Source organism: Neolamprologus brichardi, chromosome 20 (genome assembly GCF_056152115.1).
Source record: "Neolamprologus brichardi isolate AB-2024 chromosome 20, ASM5615211v1, whole genome shotgun sequence".
NCBI lineage: Eukaryota > Metazoa > Chordata > Actinopteri > Cichliformes > Cichlidae > Neolamprologus > Neolamprologus brichardi.
Window position 1 is genome coordinate 24,314,632 of NC_142123.1, and position 23,743 is coordinate 24,338,374.

The 23,743-nt window shown below is 41.5% G+C and overlaps 1 protein-coding gene across 1 annotated transcript; it reads left to right on the top strand.

Annotated features, from left to right (window-relative positions):
* Positions 1 to 844: 844 nt before the first annotated feature.
* On the top strand, positions 845 to 23,063 carry rbm38 (RNA binding motif protein 38). The gene is made up of 4 exons (XM_006796499.3): positions 845 to 1,320; positions 2,765 to 2,888; positions 6,092 to 6,146; positions 21,540 to 23,063. The coding sequence occupies exons 1-4, from the start codon at positions 1,099 to 1,101 to the stop codon at positions 21,889 to 21,891; spliced, it is 753 nt and encodes a 250-aa protein (XP_006796562.2). The 5' UTR covers positions 845 to 1,098; the 3' UTR covers positions 21,892 to 23,063.
* Positions 23,064 to 23,743: the final 680 nt, after the last annotated feature.

Here is a 23,743-nt window from a genome sequence, read left to right on the forward strand (position 1 = left end):
AAATAAATACGCAGTGTTTCAGTTGGAGAAATGGGTAATCAGCAGGTTGGAGATGTGAAGGTCTCCTCTACTCTTTATGAAACTTCGTCCACCGGTTAATGATTTCCAGGGGATGACTTCCAGCGGATGCATGTTAATGAAGTTACTCAGAATGGGGAACTATTGGGTGCAGTGAATTGCTTTACAGCGCCGCCAGCACTTCTGTGGAGTGTTAGTTTGGTTCAAACAGTCAGGACAGTTAGAGCTTTTGTGGTGGGCGAGGAACTTGGCATATTTTAGCTTAATCGAGAACAAATTTCCTTAATAGTATTTTATCTCTTGTAAATTATACAGTAGCACCATTTTTGGCTGCTTCACTCGCGGAGGCTGGTTTTGCTAAAACCTTAATTGCGAACTTTAGTTCAAAATAATTCTTCCTTAAAGCCATGCTGTGGGAATCTTGCCAGACGAAGTCCAACGTTTTTTTTTTACAAACTGCCGGTTTTATGTGTATTTTTGGTGAATTGTCATTCTCATCACTGTTTTCCTCGCACCAACTTTCTCCGAAGCTTCAAGTCAAACGCATTCTCAGGCGCGCACACGGTCCGGTTTTTCCTGGAGACATTTGGTCCCCTTTGCTCTCCACAGCAGCAGACATCAAATTATCCGGCTGTTCCGTTTCATCATTTCACTGACCAAGTTGGGGGTTTCCTGTGTGTGTGTGTGTGTGTGTGTGTGTGTGTGTGTGTGTGTGTGTGTGTGTGTGTGTGCGGCGGCAGGGGGTAGGGTGGAGCAGGAGGAGGGATGCGCGGATAGGAAAAGACGCACCGCTCGTCTATTGGACCAGAAACAGAGTGGGCGCATGTAACCGCCTGTCCAAGCCTGGAGACTTTGCCTTTTTTTTCTACGGACGGGAGACAAGAGGGTCCAAGACAAGTACACATCTAAAAGCGGTATATGTGAGGCAACCGGGGGCTGCGAGTCAAGCCATGGACGCGCTGTTGGCGTTATTATAGGCTGTCGGTGACCACAGAGCGTAAAGTTTCCGCTACTGTCTTGTTGTGTTTTTTGTTTTTTTTCCTTTGTGTTGCGTTTTTTTTTTCTTTATCTTCAAGCCGCATGAGTTCACCGCTGTTTTTAGGTCAGCTGGTCGGGGTTCCGTTAGAGATAATGCACCCCACCATGGAAAAAGACACAACTTACACCAAGATTTTCGTCGGCGGGCTTCCTTATCACACCAACGACGCTTCACTTCGGAAATATTTCGAGACTTTCGGGGACATCGACGAGGCAGTGGTGATCACGGACAAACAGACGGGAAAATCCAGAGGATACGGCTTTGTGAGTCAATCTAAGTTCATCTGCCTTTTCTCTGCTAGAATCAGAGAGCAACTCAACGCATGTAGAGTGAATAAACAAAGCAAAAAAGAGCGTTTAATTAAGGTTTTATCAGCAACTTCCAGTCTAATTAAACGGAGAGCGCTTAAAGCACAGTAGCCCGCGTCTGTTGTAGCTGCTAATCAGTTTAAAGTGACTTTATCTTAATAGTTAATTACATTATTCTTATGTTTTTCATCGGAGCCTTTTTTTAATGTGTGTGTCTCGGGCTTGCACGCTGCACACACTGCCACTTTGTTCAAGCAGGAGCCATGTGCAGTGTGTCTGGTGGTGACAGTCACATGCCAGAAGCATGAGAAGCAGGTTATATCTTATAAGTATGTCATCAATTATCTCCACTCTCCCCAAGTACAAATGGAAGCTCGAACAGACACAAAACAAGGACACACACACCCACACAGATACACTTGAGTTGGTAATAAGCTGCTGCAGCTGTGGGCAGATGTCTGTGTCGTCTGTGTGTTTGTGTGTGAGAGTGTGTGTGTGTGTGTGTAGGGTGGGGAGATGGGGGTCCCTGGACTCGGAGGTGTGACATGTCAGTTGGCTCTGCAAGATAAGGCTGCAGCAGTTTCATGTTGACTTCCTCCCTCACAGCCCTTCCCCCCTCTGCCAGGATGGGTTTTGGTTGTTTGTCTGAGTGACTTTGAGTTAATGTGTATTGAACTTCAGATTATCTCTACCTACTGCGCAGCCAATGAGCTGATCAGCTGAAGCAGCCATGTGTTGAGCTCCCCCCTCCCTTTTTTGAGAGTTGGGTAGCAGCGTGCTCATTTCATCCCCGACGTCTCTTTAGAGGTCTTAATTCTTGAACCACAGCGATCTAAAAACCATCCACTGCTTTATGTTTGCATAAAAGTCCAGAGTCTGATGCTGTAAAATGAAAGCAAGCATAGCTGTTTTACTTTCACTGTCCCACTTACTGGCAATGGAGCCTGCAGCTGTGGTTCTGCATTGTGGTGTAACTGCACTCTGTGTGTGTGTGTTAACCTGTATCACCCCTTCCCAGTTTCTTTCTGCCCACTCCTCAACTCAGTCCCTCAAGGTAGATTCTAGCATTTCATCCTTGGCAAGCCAGGGTGAAGAAAAAAAGTCTGCCTCCTACACTTCAACCCACACCAACACAGCTGAAGCTCCACTGGCAGCTTTAAAACACACTCATTTCTCCTTTCATGTAGTGGAGTCAGTGTCCTGTCCTGCAAAAAAAGGGGGAAAAAAAGATTAAGGAGACGAGGACAGAAGCATCCTCAGGGTCACCCCTCTGTGTTGTTTCATCCTAGTGCTCATGCTGGCATCCAGACTGTAGAGAAGCTTTCATGCGTTGCAGTTTTGTCGGTTTAAGAGATTACATGAGTGGTATTAATGTGCAATGCTGTGACGCTGTCTACAGGTGACCATGGTGGACAGGGGGGCGGCAGAGCGCGCGTGCAAAGACGCAAACCCCATCATCGACGGCAGGAAGGCCAATGTGAACCTGGCGTACCTGGGGGCGAAACCTCGCAGCTCACAGTCAAGTAAGCATCATTAGTCTGCGTCTATTTTCTTTCTTCGAAAACTCATCGAACAGGAGGTAGCACCGAGCTTCTTTTTCATCAAATGCTATTTGAAGGTTTGAAAAAGTGAGCTTTAAGTGAGTGGTTTTGGTGGTTTGGTGAGTATTTAGAGCAGTGTCCCACAACTGGTGCATGCAACCACCGGCAGGGGAAGGACAACCAATAAAAAACGTGAAGTGAAACTCATTTGAATAAGTGTGTTTTTTTTAACATTTTTTAAAAAACAAAAAAACTAATTTGCTGATGCCAGTGTGAAATTCAAATTCAATACTTTTTTTATTGGTGAAGATTGATAAACGTGACTTTTTTTGACGTTTCAAGTTGGGAATGGCACAAAAAGTAAAAAAAAAAACAAAAGGCTTATTTAGAGCAGGAGTCCTGCAACCATGATAAAACAAAAATCTTAGTTGATTTAAATTTGGCTCTTATCGTGCACCTCTGGATGACTTTGAGTGCTGCTGCTTAAAAAAGTAGAAAATATTGCTCTGTGGAAGTCCAGTTTGGACCACTTGTATTTGCGCATCTGAGATTCACTACTGGCTTAAAAACTTCTTGAATTTTTTTAAGGATTTATGACACCAAATAAGGTATATGAGGTTTTCACAGTGCACTATCACTAGGCGTATTTAAAAAATATAATGTAGTAATTTGAGGACAGTATGGTCGCGTGTAGGTGAAGACCATCACCTCATAGCAACCAGCCTGCTGAGGCCTGCATGATCTCTCTGTTCTCCAGCATCCTCCCACAGTACAAAGATATGCATGTTAGGTTAATTGGTGATTCACCGTAGGCGTGAATGGTTGTCTGTCACCCTGTGGTGGCTCTCTGACAGACTGGCGACCTGTCTCGGATGTACCCTCTCCTACAGCCTTTGACCTTGTATTGGATAAGTGGAAAAAAGGGATATAATGTAGCAAATTGATAGGCGGTGGCTTCTAAAGACTTCAACATGGAAGAGATAACATGTTTGAGATTTACAGTATAGTAAGCCACAACAAATACTTAGTTTTCTAGATTATATGGGGGTGGGGGCAGAATTAGTCACTGACAGTAGCACAGGGGAACCTTTCTGAAGCCCATGTAAGTGGCTGACGGTGTTTCATATGCAGTCTCTGCTCTTTTTTGTTCTTTTCCCAGAGACAAACATTCCCCCATATCCATTCTGTTGCTTTCAGGAATCTTTCTCCAGGAATTTGCCAACATTCATAAGTCCTTATACCAACGCTGTGGTTATTAATTCTCATACTGAGATGATGATCGTTATTCTCTCAGTGAATAAAAAATTTCAAAAATTTGAGAAAAAAGTAGCCAGAAATCTACAGGAGGCGTCTACAATGCTGAACAAGCCAGTCACAGTAGCTGCGGGCTGATTCAACACGACATGTAGTTGTGTTACTCGCGTCAGGCTAAGTTGGAGGTTTTGGTTACGTCGTAGGTTACGACTTAGATTTCCCGCTGAAGCATAAATTGGGCATCACTTCAAGAGCAGACATTGTTTATCAGTCGAAGCCTTGAGTGCCAGATGAAGACAAGCAGCTGGCACTCAATGCTTGGGTGCCAGGTGCCAGCTGAATAAATTCATTCACAAGCCACTGTTCTGTGGATGTTGACGAACACGGACGTTACTGGAAGAATAATGTGAATATCATAGATCATGAAGGTGAATATCGCAGCCTGTGATAGTCTGCACGGAAGGCTTGGAATAACACTTATTTGCATGAAGACCCTGGTTATGATCACATGTCCAGGGTACGTGTTGGCAGATCGGGAAACTGCATGTTATAAACATGTTATTCAGGTTTTACCTCATTCTGTCACAGCTTGTAGTTAGCAACTACATTAAAATAAAAAAACATAATAGGGAAGTATAAAGGAAGCAGAATATTGTAAGCCTTAAAGTGTACTGTTACTTTTAGTTTCCTTTACTGAGAAACTGAATCCAGGACACTGTTTGACGAAAAAGCTGCAGGTAGACAATCAAAAATCTGGATACTGTTGAAATATGAAGTCTTCTTGTGTCCCATGTAAACAGCACATTCTGAATAGGATCAGACTGATTTACAGTAAGTGTACTTCTAACCAGCTAAAGGCCTTCTACGTTGTTGAAGGAACAAAGGCAGCAAATGCTCTCAAGCAGGCTTCAAATCTCTACATATTTACATTTTACTGAAAGGGATGTTGACCCAGAGCTTTGTGGAGGACAAGAGAAATCACAAAAAATATAAATATATGCTTAAATGTGACATTAGTTGGATAAATCATGGACGACCACTGGCATGCTCGTCACCCCAGCCAGCTGCTTATTCCCACCATACATTCGCTCCTTGTGTGCTTGAGTTTACGCACAAGCTTTTCCGCCGCTGGGCTTTTTCAGAGATAACCACCACCGCACATGTTTTGTGCTTCCCCTTCGACATCTGGGTGCACACCAGACCTTGACAGCAGCTCTCCCTCACTACTCCGTTTAAAGTGTGCTGGCTGAAATGCCATGGAGTGTAGGTGTGATTGACAAACAGCGGTGCCAACAACAACTGACTGTGTGTCCTTATTTCTGGGCGAGGGCTGCGACGCAACTCCCCAAGCATGCGGCTGATGGGAGATGGCAGCGCTTGGTATTTTGTTATTGTGTGCGAGAGCAGCGAGAGAATAGGAGAGCGGGGAGAAGGCGAAAAAGAGCAAGAAGGGGACGGGACTGTTAAGAGCAACAAATAACAGCGTGCCTGTCTCCTCTTTGTCCTGGCGAAGGAGGAGGGGTGATGAAGTCATGTCAGTACAGTAAAAACGAGGAATGGGAAGGAATAAATAGCTGCAGGAATGTAAAGATGAAGTCAGAGGAGGTGCAGAGAGGAGGAGGAGGATACGTTTCTCCTTTCTTACTCAGTCTCAGCTGATTCCCGATGAAGTCTGGAGGCAGGGAGGTCGCAGATGTTTGTGAGCAATAGAGTGCATCATTATTTGTATGAGTGTGTATGCTGGGGGAATAACAGTGGGCCTGTGATACTCCCGTATACATGCTAACCTCTGAGAGAGAAAAAAAAGCAGACAGAGAGGGAGAGAGCAGCTCTGTCCTTGTCTGCCCGTCTCTTCTGTTGTCTGTATAGCCAGTAGCTAAAATATCCCGCCTTACCGCTGCCTCTCTCTTTCTCTTTGTCTCTGTCTGCAGGTCTTTCTGTTGGAGTTCAGCAAGTCCATCCTACGTGGGCTCAGAGGCAGTATGGGTAAGACGGGGAAGAATCAATACCACTGTTTCCAACACTCTCTCTCTCACTCTCTCTTACCTGCCTCCTCCTCCTCAACACAATACATTTCACTCCTCCGCCCTTGACATTTGTGAGCACTCGCTCCTTTTCTGCACTTGGGTCTTGGTAGTCGCTGGCACTCTGCAGCGCCTCAAGAATGTATTCGACCCTGTGCCCGTTTCTATATCGGTGCACTGGCTTTTGATGTCTTCTGTTGTCTCTCTCTCTCTTTCTGGTCCATTAAACCCATGAGAAGCTCAATTCTGAATTTCACTCATGCATGAGTTGGGCTTCACTGAGGCAACAAGCTTTTTAGTCAAACTTCCCCCATCCCTTCTTTTTCTCCAACTTCCACACACACACACACACGGTTCCTCACATTTGTGCACACAGAGGTCTCATTGCATCACCGTAGTGCCACTCATGAGTCACTGTGTAGTTGTGTAATAGAAAGTGGTGTTTTTAACACCCTTTAAAAACCCTGAACATGATCCCAAGTGGCTGCAAGATAGAGACTGTGGCAGGAAACTGGAAAAACAAGAGTCTATAAACATGCAGGTGCTAATATGTTTACTGTGCTCACTGCAGTTAGCTGTGTATATGGATACCCATAACAATCAATAAAAGTTTAATCTTGGTTGTTATGCTGACCCTCGATGTAGGAGAAAGGCAAGTGTCTGTCATCACTACATATAGCAACAGCAGTGCCTTCTAGTTAATGGAGACAGAGATATTTTATATGTGTTGTTATGTTGTTTGGTGTCTATTTAATACAGCAAGCTTGTAGGCAGCAGCATTTATTACTGCAAACAACATGAAGGGCAGTTTGCATCCTTTTTTTCCACCATGATTCTGATGCTGATGACAGACTGCCTTTATTTGAAGTGTGAATTTATTGCCACAAGGTGACAAGATAGCAGCATTATAGTGCAATAGTAGTGACACAATAAAATATCCAGTGACACAGCGTGAGTCAAATGTAAGCACAAATGTAGCCTAGGCAGTGTTTTCCCTGAAGTTTTAAGTGTAACACAACTGCTCAACACTATTTGGTCTTCCTGTCATATGGAGTGAAGCTAGTAAGCGCTCCAGTGATGCTCGGTTGAGTTGTTTACTTTTGGCTTGCACATCACAAACTGCTAACATGTCCTCATAACCCTAGCCCTTCATAATCTGGTTTTATTTAATGGTTTATGTTTGCCTCAAATGTTGAAACAAGTTTGCTGTTTCCACTTCCACCTTCCTCTTCCAAAAATTTAGATAGCTCCCTTTTTAAGCACTGCTGCTCTCCCTCTCAGACATGTCTGGGCTTTGCTTTTGTGCGTGTTAGGGATGTTTAATCTATGGCATTGCTATACCATTGGTATCATGAGATGACACTTTTTATGCTGAAACATTGTGCTGGAATTATTGTGGATGGTACGCTGTGGCACAACCCTAGATAACAAGCAACAGTAAGCGCAACTACCATAATCAAACGCTGCAAACAGAACTTTCCACGTTTGACAAGATTACTCTCTCAAAATTCACACATCTTGCAAATAATGATTAAATGATGCCACTACAATTGTGTCCATTTAGGTATTTGCCTACTGAAAGAGTTTTTAACCAACACAAACATGCTACCCAAGGACAGGAATAGGAGAAGCATTAAAAAGATGGGGAAAATACAATATGATAAGTACAGCCAGCAGCTGCACTAAACACTTTTAAGTATTTTTAACACTCTGTTTCACTTTAATTTCCCTTTAAGTAGTTTATAATAGTGCTCTGTGTGGATGTTTGCACACTAATGCTTCAGCCATGCACCTGATCAGAGGTGTTGTTTCTTATGAAATATTGTACACATTCACTAAGTCAGGAAAAAGACCTGTTTTGCAACTAGTTTACAACATCACGGTGTATGTCAATATCTCATGTATCAGAGTACAAAGGATTTAATGCCAAATTAATAAAGAGATGAATGGCAACAGATGTATCGTGCTGGTGAGCTGGTGCTGGTTTCTTGGGAAGAATCATACCTTTCTGGGAAAGTGTAATTCACGGGTGACAGACGTTCTCATTCAGTGTCCCAGAGTTTCAGTGTGAACAAGAAAGGAAATCTTAATGACTCAGTTCCTGAGTAAAACAAGGGGGATGACTCATATCATAGACTGCGGCAGACAGTAGAGAGACGGTGCAGGTTGAACCGAGCTGATGTGTTGTTGTTGATGACTGGATGGATGACTCTTCTTCTTCTTCTGTCAACACCTACTTAGTCTTGACTCAGATGTTTGGTGTATCGCCGGTGAGGAGGTGATCTTAGGAGAAGATGTTACCAACTGTCACAGTTGTTGATTTTGTTTTGTGTGTCTGGCTCTGCTATTGACTTTTTGAGCTTCATTTCAAAATCAAATAGCTGCTATTTTGGTCTTTGGTTGTCACAAATCTGAAGTTTTAGCGATGGGATCTTCTATATTTTAGAGGTATTTTAAGGAATTTACAGGATGTAGCGTTTTGGAAATGATCTCTTCGCTCTGATTTTCTGAAGGCTGACAAGTTCCGATCCTGCGGCTACAGAAAAGTCCATTAAAAACCTCAACTGTTCTGAGTGCTATTAATATTGCAGTCCTCAATTTCTGAATGAGTGATGAGGGAATTGAGGCTGACCCAGATGAGTCTATGAATGAGTGATGAGGGGTTGATAGAAAGTCTCCCAGAGTGCGAGAGGAGATTTGACGCAGAGGGAGTCTTTTGTTAATCTCTGCTTGCAGGAAGAGTCACAGTTTGACACCTCAGACTGAAGAAAAACAGCTGAAAACATCACCTGGCACACCCCAAAGGCAAACACAAACCACAGGTGGCACTTTGTTTGTTAGGGTTAAAACACCTCCAAATTCAGGCAGTGTGTAATGCGTGTGTGTTTTGCAGGTAGCGGTTTAATTTGCTGAGAAACTATTGGGAGATCTGTGAAGAAAATAAATGAGACATATGAGGTGAAGCAAGAGCCCTTTCAGTTTTCTGTCAATATGAACTGAAACATTGGATTAAAAAGCACATTTGTTTGGTTTGTTAACAAAATCCACCTACATGTAATTTTAAACCTAATTATCGAATTGTACTTTTTATTTTACACTGTGGTGTAAAATACTAAAACACAGTCAAGGTAAAGTCATCTTACATATCAGGACATAAAACATTATCTGGCCCTTGGCATCTCTTAAAATTAGGTAAGTGCAGCCTGTGAAGAACAACAACATGTCATACTAGATTGTGTCATTATTTATTCAACATAAACTAAACCAAAAATGCAGAAGCAGTGTGTGAAAAACAAACTGCACTCCATGATTAAATAGATAGAGCCACCTTTATCAGCAATAACTGTCTGTTGCTTCACTTTATGGAGGTTTGCAGACTTTGACTGGGCTGTTCTAGAGTTTTTGGTGTGTTTGGGATCATTTTCCTGTCGCCATCAGACACGCAGCAGACCAATGTTTAGATGTTGAACAGATGCCCTCACGTTTGACTCTAGAATACCATACAATAGTTCATGGTCAACTGAAAGGTGGCTGAAATGTTCACAAGTCCTGTGGCTGCATAACAAGCCAAGCCGGTCTCTAAATGTGACAGTGTGCATCATGGCATCTTTGGTCTCGTCTGTTCAAAGGAAATTGTTCCTCTTGTGTTGTTTTCAGATGCAACTTTGAAAACCTAAGCTGTGTTGCCATATTCTATATAGAGTAAATAGACTTTCGCCAGGCATGACTGAGGCATGTAGACTCTGAGATTTAACTCTTAGGTTTTTTGCAGTTTCTCTGAGCATTTCACAGTCTGATTTGCTGTTACGTTCACTCCTGGGAAGATTATTGGCACATTATGTTAACACACATCTGAATGCTCCAGACCAGCAAATTGCCTAAACCTTTGCTTTAATAGAGATGGTGAATTTGCTGGAATGTCCAGTCCCTGGAAAACTGGCAGCAGCCTCGAATGTTTGCCACTTGTGAATAATCTTTTCCGCTGTAGAATAATGGACTTTTAGAAGGCAGCAACAACTGCTTCTTTAAGATCACTGATGATGCCTTTACTCCTTGGCATTGTGTTAATACACATCTGAACACTCCAGACTGTCAAATTGTTAAGCCGCTCTTACGTCCTTACGTCTTGTAATTGCTATGAAACCAGTAAGGGTGTACTTAGTTTTTCACATTATGTCATAAAATAGCATTTTAATATTTAATATTTTACAGTTGATCTTAGATTGTATTTACTAATTTTAAGACCTGCTATGAGCCGCTTATATTTTATAGTTTTTTCTATTTAAAGCATTCGATTTGAATGAGGCTATACTCAAACCGACGACCGGATGATACTCCAGCTTCTCAAAACTCAGATCAATGAAAACTACTGAGTGAGCTTTTATCTTGAAGAGTTGCTATTAAAAAAAAAGAAAAAAAAAGCAAATTGTCACAATTGAGAACTGAAACTAGCAAATGCTGGGCTGTTTTTGTGTCATAGCTGACAAAGATGACTAATTTCTGACTAATATTGTTGGTTTGGTTTAAGATATCTCAGCCTGTTCTGCTTTGATTTCAACCACGCAGGTTTTTTTTAAAATCTCATGTGTGCAACAACTGTGTGCATGTCAGTGCTGAAAAAAAGTGAAACAAATACATTAATTTTGAGCATTCCCCTCTGTTTTTTCCTCTCCAACACTGCCTACTTCGAAGCCATATTACCATCAGTTCATGATGTGTCTCGTAAACAAAGTTGAGTTTCATTGTTCGAGGGTGTGTTTAGGGAAAAATCTGTTGCAAAAGAAGAAGCAATACCAGTGTCTGCCACAGCGTTAACCTCAGGAGGTCTCAGTGCACCACAGCTGCAGGTTACTGCCTTTTCCTCAACAGGAAACTGTCTATTTTTGAATTACTGCTATTACCGCTAACGTCGATTTTTATCTCTTTGGTGCGGATAAGAAATCAAATCTGCTGTTTGAGGATGGCGTTCTGATGAATGTAGGATACCACTGCTACTGTTCTGAATCCACCACAGTGAAACAAGCAGACAGAAGGAGACTTGAGCTAATATTGACTCTTTAAACAAATGTGAGAGAAGTTGTTTAATCTGGAGTGCAGATTTGACAGAAATTACATGTTTAAACTGGGGATAAATAAACCTTGCAGCCTGAGTAATGTCTAGATTTTTCTGTTTCTTACATGCAAAGGGCACATCTGTCCCAGCTCAGATCTCTGTGCTCCGAGGCTCGATGTGTCTGTGACATGATCAGTATGACTGCAGTCAGTTTCAAACATTTCTTGGCTGCATGAAGGACTTTTATTTTAGGCTCAACTAAAAGAAATAGTCCAAGGTTTAAACAGGGTCATGCTGTTGAGAAAGAACAGTAGCTTTTCCAGACTTTAATCACAAGATAGTTGGGCATTCACCATTTTTCACTTTAACTGAGGGTGTCTTGTCTCTCTGATTATAAATCTAGGACTTGTTTTCCCTAACTAATGATCTTCATATTTAAATTTATTGAACTGATTGGGATCTTTTTTTGTGTGTAAGATGTTGCCGTTGTCACAGTTTCTTTTTTTATTCTGCATTTTTGCATTTGTGTATGCAAATATACACTTTGTTAGTTCCACCCATTCAACTAGTTGATAATCAGCCAATCATATGGCAGCAAATTGGTGCATTAAGGCAAGTAGACATGGACAAGACAAGCTGCTTGAAGTTCAAACATCAGATCAAAATGAGAAAAAAACAAAGGTTATTTAAGTGACTTTGAACGTGGCATATTGGTTGGTGACAGACAGGCTGCTCTGAGTATTTCAGAAACTGCTGATCTGCTGGGATTTTACCACACAAACATCTCCAGGGTTTACAGAGAATGGTCCAAAAAAAGAGAAAATATATCCAGTGAGCACCAGTTCTCTGGGTGAAAATGTCTTGTTGATGAAAGAGGTCAGAGGAGAATGGCCAGACAGCTTCAAGCTGATGGGAAGGCAGCAGAGAATCTTTAAATGCATATCACCAGGTGCCACTCTCACCAGCTAAGAACTGGAAACTGAGACCACAATTCACCAAAATTGGACAATAGAAGATTTTCAAATGTTTTGCACTCGTGCTGGGGTGGCTGTAGCTCAGGTGGTAGAGCAGGTCATCTACTGATCGGAAGGTTGGTGGTTCGATCCCTGGCTTCCCCTAGTCTGCATGCCAAATATCCTTGGGCAAGATACTAACCCCAAATTGCTCTCCGATGCATCCATCGGAGTATGAATGTGTGTGAATGTTACTTAGAAAGCACTTAGAAAAATGTGCTTGTGCGAATGGGTGTGAATGGGTTAATGTACAAGTTGTGTACAGCGCTTTGAGTGCTCAGAAAGAGTAGAAAAGCGCTATATAAGAACCAGTCCATGCTTGTGCAACAGACAAATCTGCACCAACTTTGATTGTAATTGTGATAAAATGTAGTTTATAATTTATTTTTGACTGCACTTTCAATAGAATTTTAATTTTAAAAAAATGGTGAATTATTATGATTTATTAAAATAAATAACCAGTGAGTCAAGGAGGCTTCAGTGATAAGAAATTATGCATATTCCTTTAGCAGAAAGGTTATTCTTATCATTTTAAGTGGCAAGTGGGGGTTTGTCAACAAAGTCCACCTATAAGCACTTTTAAATGTCACTAATTAAAAATTAAAATTTCTGTAAAAGCAAAAACAAGGATCTATGTGCCAGAATGACAGCTCCCTTCCAGTGATAAAAACCTACCAGGTGGGTTTCAAATCAGACTATTAGTTAGTGGGTGAATTTTGTTAAGGTTTTAGGTGCCTCTTTAAAGTTAATCAGCGGCTGGCCGTCATTTCATATTTAGGGGACAGATATGAAATTCTTCTCATCTAACTCAGTGCGAGAAAAGCAAACAAACATGTTTTTCCCAAACGTCAAACTACTAGACATAAGATTCGTCTAAATATATCCCCATGCCTTTTGCTGCCCCCTGTTCCCACTTCACCATCGTCACTGTGGGGCTCCCAGTGGGCTTTCTTCCTTTGTCTGCTCACACAAACTCACACAGTAAACAGCAAATATCAAAAATAAACTCAAACAAAGCGCAGCTCTCTGTCTGCTGCTTTGGCATATTTGCTTTAAGTTTTTAGAGGACAGAGGACAGACTGATGCCAAATGTGGCTTTGAGGTACAGCTGAGTTAGGGTGGAGGGCTGTGGGGGAGCATGTTCTCATATGAGGGAGGAGGGCAGGCGTCTGTCGCCCATAGCCGCCTGCTGTCTGCCTTCAGCACCCAGAAGCTGCAGCAACGTCGACGCGGTTGCTTGGCAGAAGTGAGATTCTTTTTTTTCCTGCTCTTTAATTTCTTTTAAGTGAAAATAAAGGAGGGTGAGGGAGATGGATGTGCGGTGAGTCTATTTAAGGTGGAGGCGTGAGGGAAGGGAGGGGGGACTTCCTGTTGAAGCAGTGGAACAGAGCAGTAGAGGATGGGAGGAGGGGGTGATAGACTTAAAGCACACCTGTGGGTGGATGAAGTTGTGGCTGGGTTCAGTGAAGCTTCAGGGTCGTGTGATGTGCGTTTATTATGAAACGCTCCTCAACGAAACATCAGGAAATCAGTGAACGGCCTCAGCGGGCGCCGACGTGTCGACTTGTTTAATATGTTCACATCCGTAACTCCGTATCTCTCCCTGTCTGATTTTCTTTTCCCATTCTTCCTCTTGTCTTCTTCCCCCTTTAAATAATCCTTCTTTCTCTTTCCTCTCAGTCTGCAGTCATCACTCTTTCTCTGACGGGGGGTTTAGGTAGACGGCGAACCCTCAGGTGGATATTTTTCTTACCCAGGGACCCAATTAGGAGCGACACCTCTGTTGGATGAAAAGCCTCATTTAACAAAAAATGTAAAGAGATGGTGTTGCAAGCTTTTCAGAGCACACAGAGCACAGTCGTCTGTTAAAAGATGACAGATTTTGATCTCTGATTGCATCTTTTTCCACTTCTTCCACATCGGGTTATGTTTTTTTTTCTTCTGATGTGCATTTAAGCGCTAAAGTCATCTTCCCATCCTCTGTCTCCCACTGATGCCTTGATGCTGACAAATAAAGTGCATAAAATATAGATCGAGGCCAGTTTTTAATGAGCAGTGACTTCGCATTTCAGGCTAAATCAACACTTCTGTGTTCCTGCAGGCGCCTCACAGCAAAGACCTGCCAACCTGCCAGAAATGTGACAAGAGAAAGGCATGTCTCGTGTTTGCATCATGTAAAGTAATCCTATGACTGCTAAGAGCTGCAGCTGCCACCGTCAGACAATTAACTGATTAGCCATCCACTGATATTGATTAATTGTAAATTACTTCCACTTAGTTGTGAGGATTTGCTGCTTCTCTGTGGTTTACATAGGGGTAAACTGAACATGCAATTTAAAACAAACCACTGCGAAGACTTTAATGGGGATTGTACTCACCCTGAAGGTTATTCTAGGAAATTGAGGAAAATAACTATTGGTTTAAGTCTTAATCAGAGCAGAAAAAGCAGAAAAATAGCAAACGCTGTTCTCAGTGAAGTTCCCAATTATGCTTGTGAAGCTCCAGCTGCTATAACCAACTATTTAAAATATTCAAAATACGCTCACTTCATTAGGTATACCCATTTAACTGCTCATTAACGCAAATATCGAATCAGCCAATCATGTGCTCAGTGCATTTAGCCATGCGGCTATGAAGAGATGACATGGTCAAGTTTAATCTGAGCATCAGAATGGCAAAGGTTGTTGGAGACAGACAGGATGGTCTGAGTATTTCACAAACTGCTGATCTGCGGGTATTTTCCTACACAACCATCTTTAGGTTTTTCTGAAAAAGAGAAAATATCCAGTGAGCGGCAGTTCTCCAGCTAAAAAAATCCCTTGTTGATGCTAGATGTCAGAGGAAAATGACCACATCTCTGGACAGTAACTCAAATAAACAAGCACTGTAACCAAAGTGTGCAGAAGACCATCTCTTGAGTGAATTGCACATGAAGCTGCAGAAGACCATACCATGTGCCGCTCCTGTCAGCTAGAATGGAAAAAATGCTTCCTGGTCTCAGTTTCTGCTGTCACATTCAGAAGGTAGAGTCATGGATCCATGCTGCTTTGTATCAACGGTTCAGGCTGCTGCTGCTGGGGATTTTTTCTCGGCACACATTGGCCTCTTCAATAAAGGTTAAAAGCTTTACTTCCACGGCCTACCTGAATATGATTGTCAACAGTTGCTTAAGTGTGTCTCCACAGTTGATTTTAGCTCCGTGTCAACATTAGAGAGCAACCACAAATGGTCTGTACTCTCTCATTTATCAACATGATGAATGTCAATCACTTTATGTGCACACATCTGCAGACACTGGCCTGAGGAAGCAAGAATAGGGACTACACATAACTTAACAGCGAGCAGTTTCATTCATAACAAGTTTTCTCAGTATTACACTGAGAACCAGCTACATATATCAACACAGAGTAATCTATAAAGAAAAAGTTATAAACATGTATTTTGAGTTAAATATCTTCGATATCTGCTTTATAACCCTTACAAATGGGTACTTATTCACATTAAAAATCTGAACAATTCATTGGATGTGTGTTTGAAGTAAAAATTTTACATCATTTTGACAGTTCAGAACATTTTCTTTTCTTTATGGATGAATTTGGGCTTACTTTGAAAGAAGCCGTGGCTTGAAGGCAAAAAAAAAGACTGATGTAACATCCTTTGAAATCTTGAAATCAAAAGCAAACGGTGACCTGAAAGCTCCTTATTTACTTGATGATTATATTTTATGTCATTAGGAAGCTGACAAATAACTTCAAATGAAAGCTTTATACCTGGAAAAAGTTAAAGCCGTTAAAGTAGAAAAACAGAATATTTTGAATGTTTTTTTATTCGTGCAACAAGTGAACGTCAGATGGAAGTGAGATGGCGTTCATTAGACTGACATGTGCTGGATTAAAACTCAGGCGTGAGATGGGTTGAAGTCAGGAGACGTTTCCTTTTTTTGACATTTTCTTCTCCATGTCAGCCTTATTTGAATGAATCAGATTTAAATGTCTTGCTTGCTTGCTGACATGTGAGCTGAGTGTCCGGCGCTGATGTTGGCCTTTCTATCACTCACCCCCCCTCGAGCTGCGTGTGTGTTTATCGACAGAGGACAGAGGGTCATGCGTGTGCCTCTCCATGAGTGTGTGTTTGTGTCTTTGACTGACTCACTCTCCTCACATCTCTCATCTGTACTATTATAAGCTAGGCTTTCCTAAGGCGTGAGGGATATGATGGCTGATCCTTCACCTCTCAGCATCGCTCGTTACTCGTCTAAGGAGTCCCGACCTTGAACCTCAGCAACAAAAAACAAATAAACCCCTTTATGGATGTTTGGGTTTTTATTCTCTTTGGACAGTGCGTCCTCTCTCTTTCATGGCGCTGCCTGGTTTTGAGAAAGGACAGCGAGGGGGAGTGCAGACGTGGAAGATGGCTGTCAGGGAGTGAACCCAGAGAGGGGAGGGAGAGCAGAGTCGGTGGAGGTTATTCTGCTCTCATGGGTCTGTTAGTGAGTGCACACCCATGCAGCTGCGCCAATTAGTCCTGCCATGCTTGAACCCCCCCCCCCCCCCCCCTCCCCCCCACGACACACACACTCTTTTAAGCTGCTTAACTAACTACACACAACCTGTTAAGTGTGTGCATATATTACGTTTCCTGCGTGTTCACTTCTTCGGGATGTGGCGTATTCGACTGTGTGATTCAATGTGTGCGCTGTAATTTAGAGTTTGCGTGCCTGTCTACATCCCCTTTGAGTTTGTGCGTGTTTGTGCGCATGTATAAATGTGTGTTTGACAGTGATGCGATGATGCCAGGCACGAGGAGAAGAGAGGCGAGGCACAGCTCCCACTCGTACGATGCCACTGTCACATTGGATCAGTCAGGCCGGTGCAGGCAGGCAGCGGCACACAGCCGTGGGAATGACACTGCACTTCTGCTCCGGGGGGATACGAGATGGGATAGAGAGGGGTCGAGGAGGCAGGATGTTGCTAGCTTCAGCTTTGTTTTGATTTTATATGTTGTTGAAACCGTGCAGAAGATGATCTTCGTCGTGCCAGCCAGAACTTCAGCAATTTTGTTGGCCCTTCCTTCCTTATTTTTTCTTTTTTTTAAATTGAGTAAAGTTTGTAAAAAGTTACCAAATCAGAATTTTGTATGACTCAAATCAAACTTTAATGATATTTAATAAATTATAAACTCATTTTTTCTTTTTAATTTAGTAATGAGTTTTTAATATTATAGAAGAAAAGGAATGGTTTTCAGGGGTTTTAAAGAAGCAACAGAGTAGAGGAGTCACACATTTGCAATTTATAAATACACCTGATAAGAAAATATCCCACATTTTTGTGGTTAATGTTTTAACAGTGCCTGTGTATGCATGACACCAGGAAGCAGGAATAAAAGCCAAAAGACCAACTTCAAAAACAGGCAGTGGCCTTAAACTTAAAGGCTGCCATTGAGGACAAACAGTGAAGGCAAGGTCCAAAAACTGGCAAAAGGTCATCTGTGGGAAAGTACCAATGAACACAAGAAAAGAAAAAACAACCCAAAACCCCACAGGAAATCTGAAAAGCCACAGGTGGAACACAGGAAGGATATACACTGAAGAGCGTGGCTGGTTAATTTGAAATACCCGTGAAAGACAGCGCAGGTGAGACTAATAATAAGGGAGGGAAGGATGGAAAACTAACAAATCCAAAACCATGAAAATGGTCATGGACAGTCTCGTAGTCTCAAGAAGCAACTGAATTACATTTAAAGAGACCTCAGAATCAGTTTCACATATACTGCCTTTAGTGGTATTTTAGTGGTATTTTATTTACCCATCGTTTTTCTTTTGGTCCTTTTGTCCAGTTCAGCTGTACAACTAGTTAAATAAAAACCAAAAACAACTTTTATAAATCATGAATCATCAGTAGTTGAAAAAAAATATTAAATTTTCTTTCTATTGCCTACACCAGCAAATCAGAATAAGCCTGCAGCTATCTAGCATTAGAGCTCTGGTGATGAGGGTAAACAGGTTTGTGGATTTTGTTTAGGGTGACCAATCAGAGGGCACGATAAGTTAAAATAAGTTCAAAAGAAGAGTTCAATTTGATTAACGCTTAAAATGAATATATGGATGCTGTATTTATACTGGCAGCTATCCTGCACATACTGGCGTGTGTCTGTGTGTTGTGTATACAGCACAGTGGCTGTGTGCAGCCTCAGTGTTTGTTGTGTAATCACACCTGATCCCTGCTCGCTCTCTCTGTTTAGGGGTAAGCAGGAGCAGCGGCAGACCGCCTCTCACTACTCCGATCACCTGCTCAGATGCAGTGACAAGGTTACTGTCAGGTTAATGACTCTGACTGCAGGCTGTAGTGTTAAACACTGTCATGTTCTGTTGTTTTTACTTAAGCAGCGTAGCATAACCTAGTTCCTTTGATATGATCGCTGTTGCTTTTGCCAGATGTAACTGAGGATGTTCAGGTTAAGTGGGCAGCCTCAGGCAAGGACATGATTGAATACAAGAGGACAGTGGAGCGCTTTTTTCTCTCATTATTGTTGTGGCTCCAAGTGCAGACAATCTCATACCATGCATCTATTGTGGCAGCTTGTGTGTGTGTGTGTGTGTGTGTGTGTGTGTGTGTGTGTGTGTGTGTGTGTGTGTGTGTGTGTGTGTGAGTGCACAGGTGTCAAATCCAGAAATCATATTTTGGAAGCAAAACAGATTTTTTGAAACATAAGCCAATCCTGATAAGAATAGTTTATTGCAATTTAGTATTTCTTACCGAAATGTTTCATTAGGATCAAAGCGTCTTTTTTTTTTTTTAAACCTTTTTCAGGCAGTGTGCTAATTAAACTTAAACACAAGGGAGGCGATCTATTTTAAGGGAGCAGAACTGATAATTGCTTTTTAAGGAGGAGGAGAACCTTTTGTAGGACTCAGTATTTGGGGTATAGAGAAAATGAGCATTCGCTAAAGAAACTGTGAACATAGAGCATCTCGTATTACCATCGCTTTAAAAATCAGACCTCTCAGTGATATGCAGAGTGGCAGCTCTGCACACATATTTTCCCGATGTTGCCATTGGATATTCAGACAGAAATGGATGTTGTCAGGCCTGTGTGTGTGATTTTTATGACAATCTTTTAAGTCTCAAGAGGAATTTCAGCTTCATCTTTTGTCTTTGCTAACCACCCTGCCCATACAAAACATGTACTGACCTACATTCTTTTTATTGTTTTTCTCCATATCTTAATGTTTTTTTTGTTTGTTTGTTTGTTGCATAAAAAAGGTTTTAAAATTGGCAGAAAACGCCCAGAAACTATAACGTTATAGGCTAATTTGAGACATCTCCACTAACATCAAGTGCAACTTATAGGATATACATTTAAAAAGATATAATAAATAAGACTTAACGCCAAGCAAAGCTACATGTCAGACCACACACTGACTTGCATACAAATTACATAAGTTAGCATGTGTTTGTTGTACGTGATGCTAATGTGTTCACAGTAGCAATGAAAAACATGCTGGATTATTTAATTTTTAGCATTAGCAAGGTTTAGCATTTTAGCATGCTAACATGCTAATATCAACTGATTTACAGTAGAAGCCGAAATAATTATAATTTCCAATGCAGAAACTGAGGACTATAGTTCTTAAAATGTAATTTAAGTTTCTTTTCTAGCACCTACTGTGGCGTACAGAGGAAACCCTGAGTTTCTACCGTTGGCATTGTGAATGCAAGCAGAGGTCCTCAAAGAAAGAACGTTATTACAAGACAAGTTCTGTGAAAAACTAAATACAACCCACGATTCAATAGCTTGCATGAACACATTTAGCAGTCTCTCACATGACTGTCAAGGAATTTTGGCCCACTTTTCTTTACATCATTGGTTCAGTTCTTTGATTTTCATGGGTATTTTTTTATGCACGCTTAATGTCCCGCCTCAGCATTTTAACCAGGCTGAGATATGAGCTTTCACTGGGCCATTGATTCTTTTCTTTTTCAGCCATGCTGTTGTAGATTTGCCAGTGTTTGGGATCATTGTCCTGTTGTATGACCCAATTTGGACCAAACTTTAGCTTTCAGGCAGATGATCCTACATTTGAGTCTAGAATACTTTAGTATACAGAAGAGATCATGTTTGACTCAATGACTACAAGGTGTACAGGTGCTGTGGGTGCAAACAACCCAAACCATCACCCCCACCACCACCGTGGTGTGCTTGACAGTTGAAATGAGGTGTTGATATGAACACAGGGCAGTGCTGATATGCTGTGTTTGGTTTGCTTCAAATATGGTGGTGTGCATTATGGCCAAACATCTTCACTTTGGTCTTGTCTTTCCAAAACTCTTGTGCTTTGTTCAGAAGCAACTTTGCTGCCGTGTACTTTATGGGGAGAAGAGGCTTTCTCTTGGCAGAGTCAGTCAAACAAATAATACTTATTCAGTCTTTATCTGATTGTGCTATCATTAACTTTAACATTTAACATGCTAACCGATGCCTGAAGAGCCTGACTGACTGCACTGTATTGTGAATTTGATGGGACATCCACTCCTGGGAAGATTGTGGCATTCGGCTGACATATAGCTGAATGCTGCAGACTAGAAAACTACCCAAAATTCTGCTTTTTAAGAGTTTCTCACGTTTATTGATGATTGATTTATTGATCAAATGCACTTAATTACAAGCACCTGGCGCATACTCTCCCTCTTATCTACTATGAAAGCAGTAAGGCTGCAAAATTCCATATGCCTGTGTAAACTTGCTTTTTCACATGACTCCCAAAGAGTTCCCCAAAACTCTTAAACCCCAAAAGGTGCTGTTAAACAGGTATGAGTGATCTTAACAATAAACGATAATGAAGCAATAAATAAAGACTCATCGGTTACATTTACAAATAATATGACAATTTTCAACAAAGTCCTACAGACCTATCCTTGTAACAGTTGTGCTTCAGTCAGTGTCATTTTTTTAATGATTTCAGTGATTGAGTTCAAAGAATTTACTGAAAGATCATGAGAAAATGTGTGTAACATATTATATGTTTATATATAAACACATTAAAAATGAGAAGTCCCACGTTTATTTTTTAGTGTGCTTTAGTGTTAAGCATATTAAGTTTATATTTCTGTTTTTACTATAGAACAATATGGTAATTGATTTCTTGACTAAAAAATTAATATTTATATGATAAATAATTGAAATGGTAACAGAGTTGCAATAATTAGTCATTTAATTACCGTTTTGTAAAACCCAGATAATGAATTACTTAATATTTGCTAACCAAACATGTGTTTCTGTGTCCCTCCAGGCTCACTCAGCAGTACGTCTACCCCCAGACGTTCCTCCAGCCCAGCCTGCTGCTCCATTCTCACCTCAGCCCGACAGCAGCGGCACTCACCTCCCCTTACCTAGACTACAGCCCCACCTACACACCCTATGCCTCCACAGGACTGGAGCAGTACCCCTACACCCCATCGCCGTCGCCCTCCGCTGGCTACCTCAGCTACACCTTCTCCCCCAGTACGCCAGCGCCCACTGTCACAGCATCACCAACCCCTCCGGCTGCCATCCATCCTCCTCTAGCTGCACTCACTGCTGTGTCTGCTGCACCGCAGGCCTTCCTCCACTACCCTCTGCACCAGCCAGACCGCATGCAGTGAGCAGCTCTGAGCATGGCTGCAGCTGCTGACTTGATGATTCGAAACAGCGTGACTGTTGACTCGTGACATCATCAGGATGAGACTAGAAGTGGAAGAGAGTGTGATATAATCAAAAGGGCTTCTCAAGAGCACTCTAGTTCCTGTTTTTTTTATTATTATTGTTGTTGTAATAGTTAAAGAAAACGTTCTATTACTATTGTCATCAGCATACACTCTGAATGTTTTTCATCAGTGGCAGCACTCAGAGACTGGAATTAGACGACTGGTAATTTTCTGGATGTTTCTCTTGCTGCTGAGTTCGGAGGCAGTCTGACTTCGGGGTAAAGACAACGAGGAAATATGTTTGACATGATGCTGTGGCTGCAGTTTTTCCAAAGGTACTGAGCTGAATGCTGGGCTCTAGCCAAGCTGGGAGTCAGTTCCTCCTTCAGAAACACAGCTCCAATTACCTCCTCTTCAAGGTTAACTTTCTGTCTATGGCCTTAGAGATCTGTCTCTGTACTTAGTTCATTTTGTCATTTTTATTAGTCTCACCTGTGAAACAAACAAAATGTTTATTGTATTCCCTTTTGTTCCTTTTCTCCACTGCTGGCAATTTGTTTTGTAGTAATTACCACAGAATATGCAATATTAATGACAGAGGTGGAACATTAATAAGGTAGACAACACTGGTGTAATATTTTTGTGTAATGCTACTGCTAGATTGTCACTCTGAGATCGACTTTCTTAACACTTCAAGGATATTAGTCATCACATGAAGTTCCTGTAGCTGCTTTGTAGGCTTTCTCAACTTTTGCAGCAAAAGCATCTTCGGAGTCGGTCTTTATTCAGTTACTTAGGTGTCAATACAGATCAGGTAAATGTATTTGGATGTGGATGTCCAAAAGTGTGTGTATGTCCATGTTTGGTCTCTGTGAGTGTCAGCGAGTGAGAGACATACGGTATAATGCAGTATATGCTGGTGTCAGGTCTGAGCTCCTTTTCTAGCCTCTTGTACTGATCAGAATTGTTTCTTTGTTTTTGTTTTTTCCTCGAATGCAGAAATCAGAGAGATTCTTTAGTCGTGATACTGCAGTTTCCTGGTGCCGCCGCATCATCTTAGTAGTCTTAAAACAAGCCATACATCACATCTTAAACAAATATGCAAAAATAAAATGAATATTTCTAAATGAGATGTGCTATCTTTTTCTTAAGCAGGTCAAATCTGAGTACGTCTGGACACCAAATGCACCAGCAGCAGCATGGAAAATTTACATTTCATTATGTCATTGAGCTGCTTTACACTGGTGAACTGGAAACCCGCTGAAGACATGAAGGCAATAGATTTTACAAATATGTTAATTACCTTTCTTACAATGAAAAATCATCAACCTTGGCCAGCCAATCACAGCCAGTAGATCCACTAAACGACACATTATGTCTTGCTTGTTTAGCTACATTTGGCCTCAAGAAAGCCTGCCTTTTTCTCCTCCTTTGGTTCTCAGTGTTAAACTAAGCATTTACTTTATATTTACTGCACAGCACTGATGTGTTTTGTTTAATAATCCAAAAGACCAGTGGTTCTCAAACTGTGGCACACAGAGCAGAAAATATGGAATAAAATGAATATAATGTGACTTCAGTCGAGAAAGCAAAGAGGAATTTCTGACTTTTACTTCACTAAACTTTGACTTGTATGATTTGCTGTATTGTTAATAATTGATACTATTAAGGTGGTCAAGGAGGTTGTGGATCTGGTATGTTTACTCTGAAAATAACCTTTTTAAAAAGCAATGTAAGAATTCCAGTAAGAGAATTACATTTTACAAGCGGTGGGTCTTGACATGAAGGTGATCAGGAGGTAAATCCAGGA